The sequence below is a fragment of the Rhipicephalus sanguineus genome, chromosome 7, assembly GCF_013339695.2.
Source record: "Rhipicephalus sanguineus isolate Rsan-2018 chromosome 7, BIME_Rsan_1.4, whole genome shotgun sequence".
Lineage (NCBI taxonomy): Eukaryota > Metazoa > Arthropoda > Arachnida > Ixodida > Ixodidae > Rhipicephalus > Rhipicephalus sanguineus.
Genome location: NC_051182.1, coordinates 126,042,627 through 126,062,400, shown reverse-complemented (window position 1 = coordinate 126,062,400; position 19,774 = coordinate 126,042,627). Strand labels below are relative to the sequence as shown.

Here is a 19,774-nt window from a genome sequence, read left to right as displayed (position 1 = left end):
CAGCAGCGGCAGAAGTAAAAAGGAGGGGAAAGCCTACAGACCTGCCGGAGTATGGTCCTGATAACCTCGCACTACAGCAGCGTAGCTCGACAATCCTGCGCGCCAGAGACACACACACACATGGAGCCCGGCCACTGAGGGCACGCTTGTTCTCAAAGGGAGGACAAACAGTAGCAGACGACACGCAGCACCTGGCTGCGCACCCAACATCCCAAACACACCCCATCCACCCTCAACCCCTTTTCCCCACTCCCACTTCTCTCTTCATATCACTCCATGTGTGTGCCCATCCAGTCATTCCTTTATCACAGAACATACATCAAAGGCAACACAAAGAACAGAATAGGTTTAGCTTAAGCAACACTGTCTTATGCTAATGCTTCCCAAATGGGCAAAGGGTTCTCATCTTGTCAGCATGTCGCAATGAACAGAGAAACAAGGCTACGTCTGAAATAGGATAGCCCTGGTGCCTTAAGAACAATTAGTATTTCATTTACATTTTGGCAACAGTTTCTTAGTTCTAATAGCTTGGTTTGATCACTCCACTGATTGCTGCCATAATACTTTCTTTTTCATAGCGAGGCATAGCACGAAGAAAAGTGGACACAGGGCAGAAGACACAGGACAGCGCCTGTCCTTTGTCTTCCCCATGTCCAATTTTCTTCGCGCTATGCCTCACTATGAAAGTATACCAGCTTGCTCAGTACACCACTTTACTTCATTTCATCTCAAGGAAGTTTCCTTGCCTCATTAGGTACAACTCTAGTGCCTTCATGTAAATATAGACTTAAAAATGGCTGACAACTCGTTCAGTAAATGACACACATGACTGCCAAGTCACATGACAGTTTGATGTGCAGTAGATGCTTCAATATGGTTCAGCATTTTTGTCATGCGTGCCCTTAACCTTTGTTCAGTTTTCGCACTGTTTACGGTAGACACTACGTATTTCAGGTAAGCAATATTAAGAAGTCTCACATCCGTCAATGTGAATCTGTTCCCCTAGTTTTCTTTGATTTCGATTTACAACAGTAAACAGACTGAGAGACATCGTGGCATACCTGTTAATTCTAATCAAATGCCAGAAATTGTGCAATTCACAAGCAACATGAGATGTTATCACCAGTTGGCTGAACTGCAGTTGGCACAGGTAATAAAATATTTCAAATTTTGCAGTATGGTGAATAAAAACATCTGAACTACGTAATATGATCAAAGAAGACAAAAAGTCAATGATTTGCAGTCACTACTTTCATAATTGTCGGCAAAAGTTGCCCAAAACTTGTGTTCTATCAACAAGAAGATTCAAGTTATTTAGGAAATGGCAAGGAAAATAACCCAATTTGCAAGCCTGATGTGTGCATGAAGCTCACGGCAAGCATTTCAATACAAGTTCTGAAGCAGTACTTTTGACAAAACTAGAGGACAGGCTTCTATAGATGTGCTAAGCTTTCTCAAATAACTTGTAGTGCGTGGTAACATTTCTAAGAATTTACGTTCAACATGTTCATTATTCAACATGTTCAACATGTTCATGTTACAACTGTCTGTTTAATATGGACATGCACATAAACCCAACAAGCAGTGAAAAAAAAAGAAAAACCCACCACCGAGCCACAGAGGATAATGTACAACGGCACTTGCAACACAAACACACGCGGAGCTCACACCCCAACATTAAACACTCGCAAGTTCCCTCCACCAAGCATAACTAAAAAGAGAAATAAAAGAAGCATGAAAAGGCAAGGTGCACAGAACATAAAAATATGCCGAACATTTTCAAGTCAAACTTAACTGAAAATTCAAGTGGCATGCCAACTATAAACTGGCATAACAAAACGACCATGTATTATGGCCATTCTTACAGCATCTAGCTTTACAAGAGGCATACAAACAGTACTAAATACAAGTCAAAGAAACAGTAGTGCGTGCAAAATGTCCCTAAATGCTTGTCAAATCTTCATCTTATCTTAGTGCACAGTACTAATGTTTTGCTGAAACTGAAGCCTGTGCCACTGATATTCAAGTGAATGTAAATAAAGTGCATCTCTCACATACCAAACCGATTCACAGCACTGATTCTTACCTTTAGCAGCAAGATGTTTTCTGTGCATAAAGTGCAATCACACATTGAAACGTGCTGCATGTTGCAGACTCCTGTATCTTGGTGTTTTATGTGCCAATGCCAAGATACAACTATGAGGCATGCCACAGTGGGGACTCCATGTTAATGCAATGATGTGGGTTCTTTAACATGGCATTTTCGTATTTTGACTCCATCGAAATGTGGCCGCTGCACCGAGGTATGGAACTCATTTTAGTGCTCAGTAGTGGTAAGCCAATAGCCGCGAGGCTACGACATCCGGGTAATATATTTCCAAGGTTGTGGACATGCCCTAAAACGTTTCATTTTTTTCCCCAGTATAACTCGGATGTAACAGTGCCTGCAGAGCAGTTTTAGAATTAGCATGCAAGCGGCAAATTTGGCTGGTATGCACTCAAAACATGTAACACTTCAGAGCTTTTTGCCAAGAATATTTCTTGACCCATTTTCGCACTGTGCCTAAACCAACACACTACGTTTGCAAGTTGAGATACACTGGCCAAACAGAACTTGTGACAAGGAAAAACACAATGTTGCGTCGTTTACCCTGCGAGTCCAGCTTGCGTGCTGCAGGAGTTGGTTGAGAAGCCGCTCCCTGTGCCGTTGCTTGGTCCGAACCTGCGTCGCCAGACTGAGACGGCGGGGCGGCCGTGGGTTGACCATCCAGCCTACAAACCAAGCATGAATTCAGTCATGGCAGCCCCCTACTTAAGCCAAGATGGGACTGGGAGATGCTAGGTTCAATTCATACGAGGCAGACAGAATGGCAATGCACCTGAAAAATCTCCCTCTACAACACTTCATACAAACCTAAACTTTATTAGCGTCTTGAATTGGGCTGGTTGGTACATACTTATTTTTGAACGAAGAAACAGCGCTAGAACAGGACCCCATGTTTGTGTCCTCTTGTCTTTGTCCTGTTCTGGCACTGTTTCTTCGTTCAAAAACCTAAACATGCTTATTTCGTTATACTTTAGGTATAATAAAATGATTTCAGCTGCCCCTTCAACGTAATTGAAATGAAGTTCGAGTGCACGAATTCTGCGTGCCACTCAAATGGTTTATGAGCAAGTTTACTGTAAAGGGCTGCTTAGTTGGGCTCGTTTGTACATATTATTCAGCGCAAAATGCACAAATATGGGACAAGAAAAGTGACAGATGCGATCCCAGAAGCTTGCGTCTGACTTCTCTTGTTCAGGCTCTGCACAGTTCACTGTCTGACCATGCACTCACACACAAACAGTGCTGAAATGATAATACTTGGGGTTTTACGTGCCAAAACCACAATATGATTATGAGGCACGCCGTAGTGGAGGACTCGAGAAATTTTGGCCATCTGGTGCTCTTTCACGTGCACAGACACCGCACGGGCCTCCAGCGTTTTCCCTCCATCGAAATGAGACCGTCCCGGCCGGGATCGAACCTGCGACTTTTGGGAGAGCAGCCAAGTGCTGCAACCACTGCACCACTGAGGCGAACGAGCGCTGAAACGGCGTGACGAAAGAAAAATTTACAATGAAGACTACGTACCGGTGCTGCGAGTACAGAGCACAGTCACCACCCTCGGCAGGATCCAAGTTGTAGACGTACAGGTAGCCGTCGGCGGTGGCCACCAGTACCCTCGGTATTTTCTGAATGCTGCGAGAGCAAGTACAAACACAAGTGCACTTTGAATACGGAAGCAATTATCGAAATTATGCATTCACGGACCTCTAATGCAAACCGGCTGTTTCCCAGATTGCCCCTGCCTTGTCTTAATCCCTGCAGGGACTTGTCTTTCTCTCTCCCCAATTTAAATCCGTAGCAAACCCCTATTCTTAGCGAGCTCACTCCATTTTATCCCTGCGACCTAATTTAGCCACTAACTCTGCCTACCTCGACTGCGTTTTCCATCCCTTGGTTAACCACTCTGTTGTTCTTACTGTCCGTCGGTTGTCTGTCCTACGCATTACGTGGCCAGCCCCAATTCGTTTCTTGCACTTGATGTTAACTACGATACTATCTGCAACCCCCATTTGTCCCCCGACCCATTCTGCCGTCCTCCGATCTGTGAATGTTACTCTTATTTTAAGTTCCATTGCATGCTGCTTAATCCTCAACTTCTCTAGTTGCTTTGTTATCTTCCTGTAGAATCGTCGTGTGTCGTGTTAAAGACTTCCAGATCGCTCCACTTACGTGCTGAGGCAGCAAACTGTGCGCACCGACTGGAACGGAAGGTGGACCGTGGCGAACGACCGGCCCTGGTTGAACACATCGGTCACCTGCGTGGGCAGGTACGAGGCACCCTGCACGATGGCCTTGCCCAGGTAGCCGAACCAGCCGCCGGGCTCCTCGGCCACCCGGTTGGACTCCGGGTCCTCGAGTTTGAAGATGTGCACGGTCTCAAAGTTGCTCGACGAGGCGAGGAACAAAGAGTCGGCGCTGAACGCCAGCGAATAGATGTTCGCACACCTGCACATGGCAGCGGTTGTCAGTAGTACTTTAGAAGAACTCAGCAGTGGGAGAGTTGGTAATCCATTACAACTGAAACTGCGCGAAAAAAAAAAAAAAAAAACTGACAAGGAAGGCACACACAGAAGCGCAGACCAAAACTGCAGGGTTTGAAAAGGGAAGGTTAAAACATGGAAAAGAGCCTAAAGAACTAGTAATGTTATTCAGAAGTTCTAAACTGCATTACTGGTTCTTCGAGCTCTTTTACGTGTTTTAACCTTCCCTTTTCTAACCCCGCAGTTTTGGCCTGCGCTAGAGCACGTGCTTTTCTTGTCCCCGTTTTCTTAGCAGTTTCCGTCGTAATCGTTGTCAGTATGTTTGCGAGGCCTGAGGCATAACGTAAGCGCCTACGCACCCAGATACCTCAGGCTATTGCTTCCCCATATGGGACTGATGAAGCTTTGTCGTGAACTTATTTATGGATTACTAAAGTGGTATAGTGGCGCGATTTTGTACACGTTCTTAAAACGGACGGAGGCGGTCCGTTCTATCCAGCCGCACGCGATTGGTCAATGTAGGGCCGTGACGTCTGTTGCGGTTCACATTGACCATTCACATGCGGCTAGATAGAACAGTCCGCCTCCGTCTGTTTTAAGAACGCGTACAAAATCGCGCCACTGGTAACCTAAACCACGCAGGGAAGTAAGAACTGGCAGCAAGACCTTGGAACATTTCTGGTGGTACGAGAGCACTCAAAAATTTCAGATATTGAATTTGATAAGTCATATTAGATTCGGCTTTTGAACCAAATGGTATAAATAGAAATATTTTTAGAATAGTTTAACGCGGTCTTCCCTTTCGTTCGTGTCGTTTTGCGCGGTTAACTATGAACATAATCCAACTTGCCCAATTTTCTATCCTTTCTGATAAAGTATGCTTCTTGCAAGTGCGCTTTCTATGTCAAACCACTGCTCTGCAAAGATTTTTCGTGGCTGTCAACAAAGAACACGCTTTCGAATTTGACCTTTATGTCGCAGAATTCAGCTTTTTCCAAAGGAATAACGTTTGACCAAAGTTGTGAAATTTCCTTCTTGTGCTCACCAAAACTGTTCCATTGAAGCTGCAACACAGAACTATATTGTTAAATTGGAGTGGCAAGCATGCATGCATTTTCAGCGGAAGCAAGGAGCGGTAACAAAGACATTGTGTGGTATTGTGAACTTTCTACAATAAATGTTCCGATTTCTCGGACTCCCTCAAGACCGCTATATTGTCCGAATAAACGAATTCATGCTTTTTTACTTCGCTCAAGTGGTCAAATCACCACAGCCATGCCCGACACAGCTCTCGAGCCCTGCATGTGGGCTTATCAGGCATTTCGGGGCTCGCACAGGCCCTCGTAAATACGTTCGGACCTGCCGGAAGCTTTACTACATGAAAGCACACGGGAAAATAAATGGCTCTCTCACATGACCGGGCCATGTCGTATGGTTGTGATACTTAGGAGTGTTTAGAAACGATGACAGGGAAAACAAATCTGGGGCGGGAGAGCGAATTACTCATCTGGCTTTCCCCGACGCTTCTCCCAAAGCTGACTGATGGAATTCGTTACAGCTGCAAACGGATCGACTTGCGCAAGTACTGGATTCAGCTTGTAAGATGATCAAAGCCATTTTGAACCCGCAGTTTAACCAGAAAGTCCAAATTTCAGACGCCCTAATGCATATACTTTAGGGGGCTTGCGACAGTGCCGCGAAAGCATCAGAATTTTCAAGTGTGTCCAAAAAATCGGCGGTTGACGATATCAGGATTTGAACGCATTAGTGTCGTCCTTAACACATCGGCGAGCTCAAATCTAGGCTTGTCACAAGAGCCTTTTCCCCCACGGATGGCTTTCTATCTTCCGAGAAGAAGCCGCTATCTACTACTCACCGCTTCATGCCTCTCCGGAATTCGTACAACTTCTGGCCGTCTGCGACACCGAAAACTCTTATGACCGTGCCCTGAAAAAGTCAGCCCAGAGTTAGCTTAGCTCGCTTGGTCACCGTAGATTGAGACACACAACGTTCAAAAGCGCGGTGCACGCACAAACCTTTTCCGAAGCTGTCGCAATCAGCGTTCCCGTGGAGTTGAAGGCCAGGGCTGCCAGTTTGCTGTCATGTGCTGGGATCATCACCTTGGCTTGCTGAAAGAAAAAAACAAACACTAGTTGATTTCACTTGTCGCATGTACCGTAAATTCCGGTGTTATAACTTCCACCTTCCTACAAAAGGAAAGATTTAAAAGAAACTGAGCTTCCTTTTCTTTTATAATGTACTGTACTCTGATCAAAATATGACCTTGTTTCTATTTGTATAATGACTGCTATGAGCAATTGCTCATGATAACAGCGTTACGTTGCTGCGAATTTGGCCGCTAAAGGTAATGTTGGTTTAGATGCAAGTTTTCGAGTCTAAAATACACTGATATGACACCAACTGTAGATGCTGGAAATGAAAGTATGCGCATTACTTGGCATTAAATTTCCGCCTTTCAATCCACGAGTACTGTACATACGCTGGCTAACTTAATGACAATGGAGTTACTAAAATTAATTTATCAGTCTAAACTTGCCATTAGTACCCTTTTAAAGAGATACTAAAGAGAGGCAGTTTTTTTCATATTACTCATTATAAGGCCTTTCCATATTACTCACTATTACTCATATAACTACTCTTTCACAATTCCAAAACCACCATGCTTGCCGCAAGAAGATGCTTGGCAAGCCAGAAAACGCGCAAAAAGAAAATGCTGGTGGCCATGCACATTTAAAATTCCCGCACCAAATGTCATGACGTCATAGAATTTGATGGCATTTACTAGGTCCTACGTAGTTCCTAATCAGTAAAAATTAAGGACACTGTCCTCTGAGGAGGCCATAGACTGAACATACTGAGTTTTAGGAAGAGTAACATTGGATGAGTTGGTGCGTAGCTTAACGAAATATTTGTGGCGCAACTGAGAACAAGAAAGAAAAATAAGAGAAGACAGGATAGGGCACCTTGTTCTTAGTTGCGTCACAAATAATATTTTGTGAAGATTCAGGGAACTTGACTGAGCCAATGTTGCCGCAATACCAAACACGCACTGAAATCCGCGACGTCACACACGGAGATTTCGGCGCGGAATTTAAAAACGTGTATTTAATCTTGATTTTGTCCTCTATGAAATTAACGACATTCAAGTCCTCAGAGTACACACTTGTCGATCTAAACCGACTGATCGTTTCACTTTAGTGTCCCTTTAGAATGCAACAAGGGCTCTCACTCACCAGGTTGAGGGCATCAAAGATCTGAACCTCGCCGATCTTGTCGGATCCCGGGTACGCCAGGTAGCAGTTGTCGCTGGAGGGCGACAGAGCGCACAGGCCATCCGGATTGGGCGGCGTCTCGCGGATCGTGTGCAACACCTGAAACCATGGCCAGGCCTGATTTCCCGGAAGGAAATTCACGCAAGACGACATGAATGACACAGCACCTTTTTTTTTTTTCAACCACACAGAAAGCGTCGAACAACGTAGGGGTTAGTGGTCGCTGGCCGGGCAACGTCTTGGGAGGAGCGGATCACCTCCGAGACGGCATGGAACGGCGAGAGCCGGCAATGTCGGGTCAGCCATGCCAATTGTTTTGCCAGAGCTTCTGGAGCGAGGCAGCTCGTTGGACATATTGTCCACGAACTGCTGAGTCATGCAAACCACAAAGTTTCCTACAACATTTACTAGAAGAAACTGTGGCACTGCAATTGTTAAGCCATCACAGGAATGATGGGAGTACATGGATTTGTCTAGTCTTTGTGCTGTGGCTTCAAATGCACTTGTGGCTTTGTTTATTGTTGTGTTTAGGCTTTTGTTGAAGATAAGAGAACAGCTCACTGTTAACCTCGTGAGCTGGTTTGAATTAGCGACCATAAAAGCTTCAATCTGGCGAAATGGCACTGCTGAACTTTTGCTGAACTTCGTCTTGCGACAAAGCGACTGCAGGCCGGCCACAGGGAGCCAAAAGAACGAAGCTTAGATAAATCCATGTACTACCCATCATTCCTGAGCTGGCTGAAGCATCGTGCGTTGCAGCTCCCATAGACAATAGTGCCAGATTTCCCTCTAGTGTACTTTTATGAAGCTCTACGATGCCGACGAAGGCATGCTCTCGATAGTTGAGACCCTCGAGGAATGAATTGCGTCTTCGCATGTTCCACAGTGCAGCACCTTCGAACGTCATCGCATTTCTTTTCGCCATAGTGTTAATTAAGCCCATGCATTGTGACAGTACAAGAATGCACAGTCGTAAGCTGGTGGCAGTTCCAAACGGTCAGAGTGGCGGCGACATGCGGCAATGTCAGTGGACGTTGGTGAAGCAAAATCAAGAAGCCGCAAAGGACATTCGCCGGTTGCTACGAGGGAAAGAGGCACACCTTTCTCAAGGCTAATCCTAAAGGCCTCGCAAGCACCAGAAGTGATCGCAGAAGTCCCAAGACATACATCACTGACATTTAAAATATAATTTCATTAAACACACCGAACCTACTGCACACGGGCACGAACACACAAGCACAGTGTTGCCCTGCAAATTTTCGGCAGTATTCCAGCAATGCAGCAAGGTTTCCATGTCACTGAGCAAATCAGTCTAAGACCCATTTGTGTTGCTGCCGCGCTGCAAAGCATTGATGAGCACCCTGCATGGGCGTTGTCATAGCAATGAACAAGCACAGAGCTGGAAAAAGTGACGACATGTTCATGTTCTCCTTGGCCCGGCTCTGTCGATTAGGGAGGAACACCGAAGGGTGCTACGGAAAGCCGTGAGCCAGTACAAACAACAGCACACAGAGAACATGACAGTATTGCATTTGTGCAAGTGGCTCAATAGTCTTTCAGCAAGTTACGGAAATACGATACGGTGTTACCGCACCATTCCTCTTTTGTTGCTCGTTGTGCTTAAGCCACTCCCAGTTCCAGTGACAGCGGGTCCCCCGAACAACAGGTTCCTCTTTAACAATGTGTAGGCTGACACACCACAATGAGGCGTGACAACCCCATAGTAATTTTTGAAAGAAGCTTTTGTTGTGTTGAGGTGCCTTCACTGGAATTGAGCAAGAAAGGAGGAACAGTATGGTAATACTGTACTGCGTTTCTGTAACTTGCTACAAGACTATTATACCAACTTCTGTCTTGTGACTCTGGCACCAGCACAATGAAGCCAGATGTGACCAACGTGTCGCTGCTTGCAGAACGAAGTTGCCGGCGCGCGGCAAGCTCGTTTGCTACAAGGCCACTGCAGCCTCGAGACGTGCGGCACGTACCTTCATGTCCCGAATGTTGTGTATGTAGAGGCTCTCCTCGAGGCACACGACGAGGCGCGCCCGGTTGAGCCGCACAGCCAGGATGCTGTTGCTGTAGGAGTAGTTGCAGATCTCGGACTCCTTCTTGAAGTGGCACATCTTGAGCTTGCGCAAGGACGCCGTGCTGACCAGGGACACCAGGCTGGACAGGAAGAGGCGCTCGACCAGGGCCATGCCTTCCTCTTCTGCAGAGAGAACAGTGGCGACACTCTAGTACTACCTCAAGGCAGACTTGGTTATCTGTTGTACCTTAGAAGGGTCGTTTGTTGGGTGAGTTGGCATGACACTGTAAAGAAGAGCACTAAGAACAAGGACACAAGAGGCCAGGTGACAACAGAAGCGCTCATGTTGCCTTTGCCAACAAAAGTGCTTGTGTTGTCCTGGCTTCTTGTGGCCTCGTTTTTAGCACTCTTCTTACAAGACATCTGTACCTTCAAGGCCTTTCGGCATTACAAATGAGAGCAGAATTTCAAGGTCTTTTGGCATTACAGATGACAGTGGGTTACAGAGGAAGTAACAAGGTGAATTAGCCTCTTATTGCCTGTTGTCGCAATATTGCGATGTGCTGAATTTATCTCGCCAATACAAGTGGGATGTCTGGGAGAGAGAAGTTTTAAATTAGATGTCGTGTACACTATCTTCTGCTTCGTAAAATTTTGTCTACATTATTTTCAACATTCACATCATTATACCTTTTGTAAGAGCCACCGCTTCCTCATTATGCAACAGCCATCATGGAGCCTTAAGGGTTAGGTGATGCATGTCTTCTGTACCAGCCTTTTGAAGTCGTTTACTGGCTTCCCTACTGTACTGCTCAATACATTAGTTTTCTTAACTGCCATCTTTACTGCTCACTAAAGCAGGCAAGCCAAAGCTATTGTAACATGTGCTGGCTTAAACTAAAGATAAAAGGACTATTTCTTTTAGCTATCAAAAGAAAAAAAAAAAAATGAGTTAGCACTCACCATTTTCGTATATCTGTTCAAGCTTGTCCACGTTTGCTAGAGAGAAAAACTTGTACCCCGTGTGTGTTCCAACCGAGAGTGCCCTTGAAGGAAGAAGCAGATTCACTATTCAGTTGCCGGGCAGACTTGAGCAAAAACATCAGTTTTTGTACAAGGCAGCTAAGGTCACACGCGATATCCTCGTTATTTCACAGTGCGCAACCTCACAGGAAACTTGGAATGTACGTGGCCGCTTCTGGCGAGCAGTTTGCGCACGGTGCTGGTGTTCACCAGAATACAAGCATATTACGCCAAGCGCACCTGAACAAATAAGTGCTACCTGGAGCAAAGGTACAAAGACTGCCAAAGGCTCATAGTCGTGCACCGGTATTTAAAGGGGTATTGACACCAATTTACAAGGCCATGTTTACTTTGCCATACAAAGCTCCTGTGTACAGAGAGTGCGCTGAGCAAGTGTGAAGCTCATGAAATGCTGATAAGACATTTTATTTTGACATTAAAGTCAATTTTCACCCACTGACATCGACACTAGCATGACGTCAGGCTGCAGTATCAATACTGGTGCCTTCACGCATCAGTATGTCGTTTGTGATGACGTCGGGTGCCAAAACAATACAAAATGACTGCTTGTGCATCACCAATAGAGTGACGGAGTGGAGCAGTCATGGAAACGTCACGTTATCAAGCATTGAACACGTGACGAGAAGTTCATACAGTGTTGCAACGTTAGGGTACAATAGGAACAAAAACTGGCTTTAAGAACATGTTGTATTTAACTTTTCTGGGCACACTCAAGCTTACCAGCACATCTTCTAGGCTCTTGAGGGTTTGGCCTTTTGTTTGGTGGAAGAAAACAACTGGAAATTTTCGTGTCAGTACCCCTTTAACTCATGAGCAGTGCAACACATCACCAACCGCAAAATCATGCAAAGTGATGAACAAAGCAGCACCAACCACTGGCATTCTGCATGAGTAGTACGCTGTGCCCTATGACACGCATAAATTGCTTAACTTTCATTAGCAGCAGTTCTCACCAGCTATCTAATCTTGTAAGGTTATCGCTGAGGGTAGGAAACGAGACTCAGCCTACACTGTAGTGCTATCGCTGGTGCTCCCATATGTTTGAGAAGCTACACAGGCCGCAATCTTGATTAGACAAGGGCACTTGATGGAGAATCGGCAACAACAGTCACAACTTTTCAGATACATGCAGGTGTATACCCTGCAGCCAAGCGGCCAATTATGTAGCAATTGTTAGCTAGTTATCCCCCAATGAAGAACTCGAATTGCACCCTAGTTTTGGCATTGACTGCTTCTTCATCGTGAAAGTATTTCATGACCTTTGCAATCATTTCGCGTATCTTTTTAAGGTCAACCTTTCTGCTGAACAAACTGTTTAGCAGCGTGGGGGCACATAACATTCAAATAATGTTCCATAGATGTGCACATTTCAGACATCGAAGCAGTGTGTTGTTTTCATCAATCCATCTTGTGTACTTATCGTTGTGTTTACATTCTTTTTAAAACATATGTATCTGTAAATCAAAGTAGAAAGGAGTAGCCGTTACCGCACTAAAGCAGTTAATTCCAAATTCCAACTTCAAGAATTGAAACACTTCAGTCTGGCAGCATAAAAGGATGCAAAGGCAGCCCATAGGAGTTTGCAAGATGACATTAGCTGGCAGCATCTTAACGCCGCTGACCCTGAGTGGGTGGACAGCTGATAGGGCAGTCTGATAGACGAAACTACAAAAACAGCAACATTCAGATACCAGTGGGACATAGCTGATGCGAGTTTCAGGATTATGTTTGCTCACTCAGGCACAAAAGATTGACTTTTGAACGCCTGATTTGGTATCAGTGTTAAAGGGACACTAAAGGCAAATAAGTCGACGTTGATTGTTGAAATAGCGGTCCAGAAACCTCGTAGTGCTACTTTTGTGCCAAGGAAATGGTCATTTTGAAATAAAATCATGTTTCAGTGGTCCGCATTGCGTTAGCGCACTTCAAAGCATCCGTCTGAATGCGGTATTTCTCATGTCACTGTTGCCGTGCCCAACGTTGCCCGACTTTACTGCACGGCGGCGTGTACTGGCGGCGTGCACCATTCGGGCATCCAGCAACATCACATGCATGCGGCATTTTGCGAGGTAAACAGCAGGCTTGCGACAGCGCTGGGCTTTCGGCAACCGGACGAGCACCTACATTGGGAAGAAGTGGATGCTACGAAGCAGAGACTAGAGAGATGGTGGCAAGCAAGCCACTCGAGTGCCGCGAGGGTACAGCGGCAGCAAAAAGTGACAATGTCAGCAGTTGGATAGAGTTCCACCAATGATGCCACAGATGCTGTTAGCCTTTTTTTAAACGAGAACTTTGTGTGATCGCACCTGATTCTAGAACACTGTACCTAATTTATGTGACTATTATAATTTTTTTTTTGGCCAAGATCCGGGATTCCGTCGATCGCCAGATACAAAGGGAAGGGCCGCAGCGATCATCATCATCATTTGTCGAACTTTCTTTCGGAGCAACTTTCACGAGCGCGCAAAACACACATGGCAGTACGCAATACCAAAACTACCACTGAGACGCGACCACGTGAGCGAAGCAGGGCGCCGGGCGAAGCGCAGTTTGGCATAAACGGAGCCTTTGAACCGCGCGCGCCGTTCCCCATGGCAACGCCAAAGAGGTTCTTTTTTCCTTTAATCAAACAGAAACGAACAAGCAGCATTTTCTTACGTTTCTTGATGCACGGAAGGTTCTTTATTTTGTTGCAGCTAGTTTGACTACAAATGATTAATTGCATTCAGACTCTCCCACGTCATCGGTATCACTTCCAAAATGTCCCACTCGTGGCGCTCATCGTGTGATACATTCAGCTTAATTTCTCGGTAAGTAGGGCACTGCTGTTGATAATGTCGTTTTAGACGTTATCATACAATGAGCTTTCACTCTGACATAAATTGTTATTTGCCTTTAGTGTCCCTTTAAGACTCAATGTCTAGACACAGCAATGGCCTACTGTAAGCTACAGTTAAAGGATAGCCGATGATTAATCAGTGAAAGGTCTTGTGAACTACTGCAAGTAAACGCTAACCCTGGTGTCTTCAATAGTTGTTCTAGTCAAAAAACCTGAGTTAGCATTTAAATTTTACGGAAGACTTCACAAGTAAAGCCTTGCACACCTTTTGTTTGCAAGACAGCTGAGTAAACATTTCAAGGTGTTGTGACAAAATTTTGAAAGAGGTAACTTGCAAGATAGATTTGTGTGGACACACATGTCATCACAATGGCAAATATAGCCTTGAACAGATTAAAAAAAAACACGGTTGATCCCTCCGTCATAGGAATCGGAATAACACGAAAGTACAGCGTGCCCTTACAGAAGTAACTGAATGCTTACTGTACATTGATATAAGAGAGTTTGCACAATGTATATTGATGTCTGGCTAATGGCGCCGTTTAACGTGTATGCACCCACTTTGATGATTGGTGGTGCATCTCCATCCCGACGACTAACGTCCATGTTAAATGATTAAACAGACCCTTGTGGAAGCTGTAGTAGTTATTGGTGAAAGCGTAGTCAGAGAACGAGGTGTGATAGCCAGACGTGCGTCGCATATTGGACGCAGAACTTGGTCGCCATCCCGCTGCATGTTAAAATGTGATTGAACACCACGGCCGGACTAGGGAGAAACGCAGAGCGCGTCGTGCCGTCCCGGTAGGCCGGCCGCGAGTTTTCTCGGGGCGAGCGCGTGAGCATGGAACGCGGTGTTACAGCCACGTGAGGCAGGCGCGCGTCGCAGAGCTATTTTTCGTTTGTATTAGCGTGGTGCTGAGCGCCGCCGACGCTTTTACGACGCTTGGGCAAAGGTCGCCACCTCGCGGTGTGTTAAGGAATTGACATAATTAAACTTCTATGGAAAACGCGCCGAATGGGACGGACGCGTAAACGCGTTGCAGGTGCTAGTCGCGGAGGCCAAAGCAATGACGAATTACTTTACCTTACCACTACCAGAGGTCAACACCACCCAGCCGACCGCGACAGTGGTAGATATAAAAGGCGCGTTCGTAAAGCTTCCAGGGTCTGTGACCGTGGCGCAGTGGATAGCGTGCCCGGCATCTGTTCTTGCGGACCGAGCGGTCATGGGTTCGATGCCCATTGACGGTACCTTTTTTTCTTTGCCATCTGATTGTGTATATTTTTTCGACGTCATTTCCGTGACGGAAATACGTCACTGAAGTCTTGGTGGACCCCGGAATAAAACACTTTCGTGTTAAAATCAATTTTATAGTGTATACCGTGCAACTGAGAGCAAAACAGAGCACCTTGCGACATTGCATCAACTTAGATTTAAAGCAAACAACCAACAACCACCTGCATCACAAGTTTGTGTTGGTTGCTATGCTTTTGGCATGTGCTCTCTGCCAGCTGTCACTATGGTGCCCACATGCACGCCATGCCGCCACGCTACTTCATCGCTATCTTGCGTGGCCACTTAGCCAGCTATGTTTACAATAAAAGATCCTTGGTCCGACCTTTCTCGGTGCCCTCTGAAACCTAGCTATGTTCTAGGGAGCCATGGTTGTTAACGAGTGTAATGCTCATTAGTATCCTTTAACTGCACTTGACAGGTCAGCTAATGGTGATGTGTGCCATAACGTCATGCTGTGCATGTGCTTTTGGTGCTTTCAGTGCCAACAATAGCTTTTCGTCAATTACTGCATTTTCAGTAGCCAGTTTACAAGGGAAGGTACAGAGTCCGGTCAAAGAGAACCTCTGTTATGAACTGCAGTAGTTTGCACGGTCGTCCGAACTGCACTTTATGCGTACGCCATATGGTAACTGCCCACACAGTTCCAATATATGTGTTGATTTCAACTGGGCATAACTACATCTTACCATGTCTATGGCTCGTTTTTTAGCTTCAACTAACAGCATTTCAGTTGAGCTTTGTCAGGAAATGATCAGCTTGCACTGAAAAAGGCTATCAAGGGAATGGCTTAACAGGTTCCAAGGATAGGGCTATAGACCTTTTCACAGAAGGCTCGTCAGGCGCAGCCATAGTTTCCTTTGGGCTGTGTTAAATAGTCGTGACCCCCCCCCCCCCTCTTCAAATGCACTGCCGAGGCTGTGACGTAAGCCTTTGTACTGCCGTGCCACGGTCCAGAAAGGAGTTGTTTCTTCTCCCCAGGGAAAAGGTCTATAATCCGGTTAAACCAACTGACCACTTTCGCGCTGGAGGGCATGACGCATGCCAGTGGATGGTACGCTTGCGTAAGAGCGTACGAGGCGTATGCGGACCGCAGTAACTTCGAGGTGAGCGTTCGGCTCACTGACAAAGGGAAATAAAAAAAAAATGGCGACGTTCTCGTGAGAACGGTCACCCGCTGACAGACAGGCCCCTCTCTCGAGCCCAGCGCTTCTCTCTTCGAGTCAAGGACTTTCAAACAAGCGCACACAGTTTCGTTCCGTCGTCGTCGCCTCGTCTCAAGACGATGACGTGACACAGTGTGCGCAGCGCACGCCACCGCTGTGCAGCCAGAAAAACCTACAAAGCTCCGGGAAGAGAAACACCTCTCGCAAACTCTCCAGCAACAAAGGACAAAACAGGTAAATCGAAGGCGAGCTGGAAGCCGCTTGGAACGTCGTTCGCCGTTTTTCTTACGAAACTGCAGCGCAAGTCGCGCGACCGTACTGAGCAGCACATGCTTGTGTTTTTGTTCTTGCGAAACCATCGCGCGCGAACACACACGATCGTATGCTTGAGCAGCACAGCCAGGCACAGCTTTTACGCTTTGTGTTTTCGTGCTTGCACGGTATGCAAGTGCGCGCTCGCGCACACACAACACACTACACGTCGCACAAGAAAGGCAGCAACAGATGAAAGGGAGCGTTCGCAAGGTACGGGAGAGGGCGCGATAACAGCTGACCGCTGCTGACGCATCGGAACGGGAAACGGGACCGTCGTGAACGGGACTTGCAACGACGCGTCTGTGTCCACGAAAGAACAACAAAGGAACAAAACGTCACAGAGTCGCCTGCCCGTCTCTTACATCAGCCCCGCGAATCGCTGCAAGGGCGCTGACATGACAGATTAATAAGGCGATACAGTAAGCGCGGGCTCGTTTTCAAGGCTAAGGGCTTCCTATGGGTGAGGATTGGGAGAGGATCTCTCGCTGGTTGCGAACCGCTCTGTAGAGACCTTGGGCGCAGGTGCAACCAAAGACGATCGGTGACTTGGAAGCGAAAGAAAAAGCGTCTCAAAACCTCTGGCGCTGGCCTAGTTACCTTGGCCACTGCCTGGGGCTGGGATTGCCCTTCGCACGGGGCGATTCAGCTGGGTTTGTTGCATGCGACGGACGGAAGGAAGGGGGGGGGGGGGGAGGGTAGCGCGGGCGACAAGCCAAAGCGGGCTGAGCGATTCACAATAATAATGTAGCCGAGAGAGAGTGGTTTCTCGCTGCGCTGCGCGACTATGGAATATGCGCGCTGCAAAACGTTCGCTGCACGGCCCTTGGCAGTCAACAGAAAAAGGGGGAGGAGGGGGGGTTGACTTGCTTTGCTGATAACGCGCAGCGGAGTTAATCGATGCCGCAACAGTGTTTGCCTCGCACTCATTCGAGCCTTCGACAAGCAGTGGTGTAGGTGGGGGGTGGTCAACCGCAAAGAGCAAAGCGCAGTGAGAAATACATCTTTCGGTAGCGGACGCAAGGGCTGCAAGGGAGCGCGCAGCGGAGCGGAGTCCAAATACGGAGAGCGCTCCCAGTGAAGAAGAGACCGCGGTGGTCTTGCCAAATCTTTCACGCAACAACGGGGGAAAGCCAACAGTGACGGGGGTCCCACCGTCAACATGCAGAGACACACCTCACTCAACGCGAGCCGTTGCACAATTCGCGGAAGGACAGCAGGCGGGACGAGAAAGACGCCCGAAATGAAAAGAATCACACTTACGTGCCGTCTTGGTTGAAATTCACGTAGTTAATGTATGGGGTGTGTTCACCCCCTTCCGCGGCTAGATTCATGAGTCCGCCGACACCGTGCTTCACTCCTTCGCCGATATTGTTCAGGTTCGTGGCTAGACTTTGCATGGACGCGCAAACATCGTCACCCACACCACAACACAAAGGTGCGCGCTGTGGAAGCAAGCACCCGAACACAGTAGCGAAGCAGCTCGCGTCAGCTGAGTGTTGTGTATGGCTCACGGCTAATGGCTACGAACACAAAATGCCAGTCCGATACGCAGCCGCTTATTGGCTCGCGCAGCGCTGATGTCACGCTCATCGCATCGGACGTCACCCTCTCCGACGGTGGCGACACTCGCGAAGCGGCGAAAGAAATAAGCTCCCGGCCTTCGAGATTGCAGCGGCGCGTCGCCGTAATCTCTGAGGCCATACTAAGCGCAGTTTTATTATTTTCTCGCGCCGATGACAGCAGCAATAACTTTTATTTTGTGAGAAAAACAATCTGGCCAATCCCACGTATTGTGGGAATCGTTGTAATGCGAAGCATAGAATAGCAGAGAGCTGAGATAGTTGGTAAGTACTCTTTCTAAAAGACAGGGCGTGGAAACACGGACGCAAAGAAAAAAAAAAAAAATCAAGACACCATTAACGCCGACTAACAACTGCGAAGGCGCACAACGGCGGAAAAGAAAGAAGGCACGAAAACTTATCTGCACATCATTATCAATCCGGCCCGCTGGGGAGTCCACGTGAAAGATAACTGTTTAGGCATTTGATTTCGTTATGCAAGTTAACCGATGGTTGACTCACGCATGCGCTACTACTATTATCGATATGCCATGCCTCAATCGTTAGACGCCTTTCTTCATTCCTGTACCGCAGGGGCGTATGGATGGATGGATGCGAAACTTTATTGTAAGTCCTGAGGTGCACGACTCAACGCGCAGCGGGCCGCTCCCACGTTGGGACAGTCAGGCCAAGCCCGACCGCCGCATCGTGGGCCCCCTGGGGCGTAGCCAGAAATTTTTTACGGGAGGGGGGGGATTCAACCATATTTACGTATGTTCGTGCGTGCGTTTGTATGTGTGCGTGTATATATACGCAAGCAAAACTGAAAAATTTCAGGGGGGTTTGAACCCCCCCCCCCCTTGGCTACGCCCCTGCTGTACCGGTACAAAACTGCGTGCACGCCAAAATCCGATGGTGCACTTACATTCTCGGCAATGTTATGAAAGACTAGAAGGTGAGCCTCCGGTTAGCGATCTCTTATGTTGAAATAATCACTGGTTTATAATAATGTGAAGCAGTCAGCGAGGAGCTGCATACACAGCATTGTTTGGCTGAAACAAATCGATAATGAAAACCAGCAGATATAATGAAGCCAAGAAGGTATATATGGGTCGTTAATTGTAAGCGCATATTAGTAATGGTGAAGATGTGAAGAAAGTAAAGTGTACGAAAAGACAACTTGCCGCCGACAGGCAAGTTGTCTTCCTTTCAAAAAATGTTGCAGAGAATCTCTTAGCACATCCTTACAAGATGCGAACACGAAATCGTATCTTTTTTGCTAAGCTGTTGTTAGCGAGGGGTGCGGCCGCAAAGTGTTGATGTCGAGTTGTATGTACATACGTTTTATAAAGAATGAGGCAATGCGAGAGGCCGCGTTGTGTTTTTTTTTTTTAAAGAGGAAACAGAGGGGGAAAACAGGACGATATCTGGCGCGGCTCCAAAACGGCACCGTGTTTTAAAAAACCAAAACAGTGTCTTTTTTTTTTTAGTTGGCCTAATGCCTTGTCTACTTCGATTAAATCGATCTAACCACAGAAAAAAAAAAAAACGTACATTCACAGCCCAGTTCTGTGCCCCTTACGGCAGCGAGTATGTCCTTATTTTCCCCACTATTTATTTCTGTCTTTTCTCTCTAGTTTTCTGCCAC

General features: G+C 46.8%; 1 protein-coding gene across 4 annotated transcripts in view; it reads right to left on the bottom strand.

The window, feature by feature from the left end:
• Positions 1 to 18,098, bottom strand: part of LOC119399843 (WD repeat domain phosphoinositide-interacting protein 2) — a 28,752-nt gene extending 10,654 nt beyond the window's left edge. For 2 of the 4 annotated variants that reach the window (XM_037666704.2, XM_049417866.1), the window contains exons 1-10: positions 17,828 to 18,098; positions 10,873 to 10,955; positions 9,869 to 10,092; positions 7,845 to 7,982; positions 6,627 to 6,719; positions 6,467 to 6,537; positions 4,280 to 4,555; positions 3,635 to 3,742; positions 2,651 to 2,772; positions 42 to 95 (exon numbers count right to left, since the gene is read on the bottom strand). In XM_037666704.2, the coding sequence (XP_037522632.1) occupies positions 42 to 95; positions 2,651 to 2,772; positions 3,635 to 3,742; positions 4,280 to 4,555; positions 6,467 to 6,537; positions 6,627 to 6,719; positions 7,845 to 7,982; positions 9,869 to 10,092; positions 10,873 to 10,955; positions 17,828 to 17,964 (1,306 nt within the window). In that variant the 5' untranslated portion in view covers positions 17,965 to 18,098. The remainder of the gene's footprint in view (positions 1 to 41; positions 96 to 2,650; positions 2,773 to 3,634; positions 3,743 to 4,279; positions 4,556 to 6,466; positions 6,538 to 6,626; positions 6,720 to 7,844; positions 7,983 to 9,868; positions 10,093 to 10,872; positions 10,956 to 17,827) is intronic. The other 2 variants (XM_049417865.1, XM_049417867.1) reach the window with 1 other exon arrangement.
• Between the last annotated feature and the right edge of the window lie 1,676 nt (positions 18,099 to 19,774).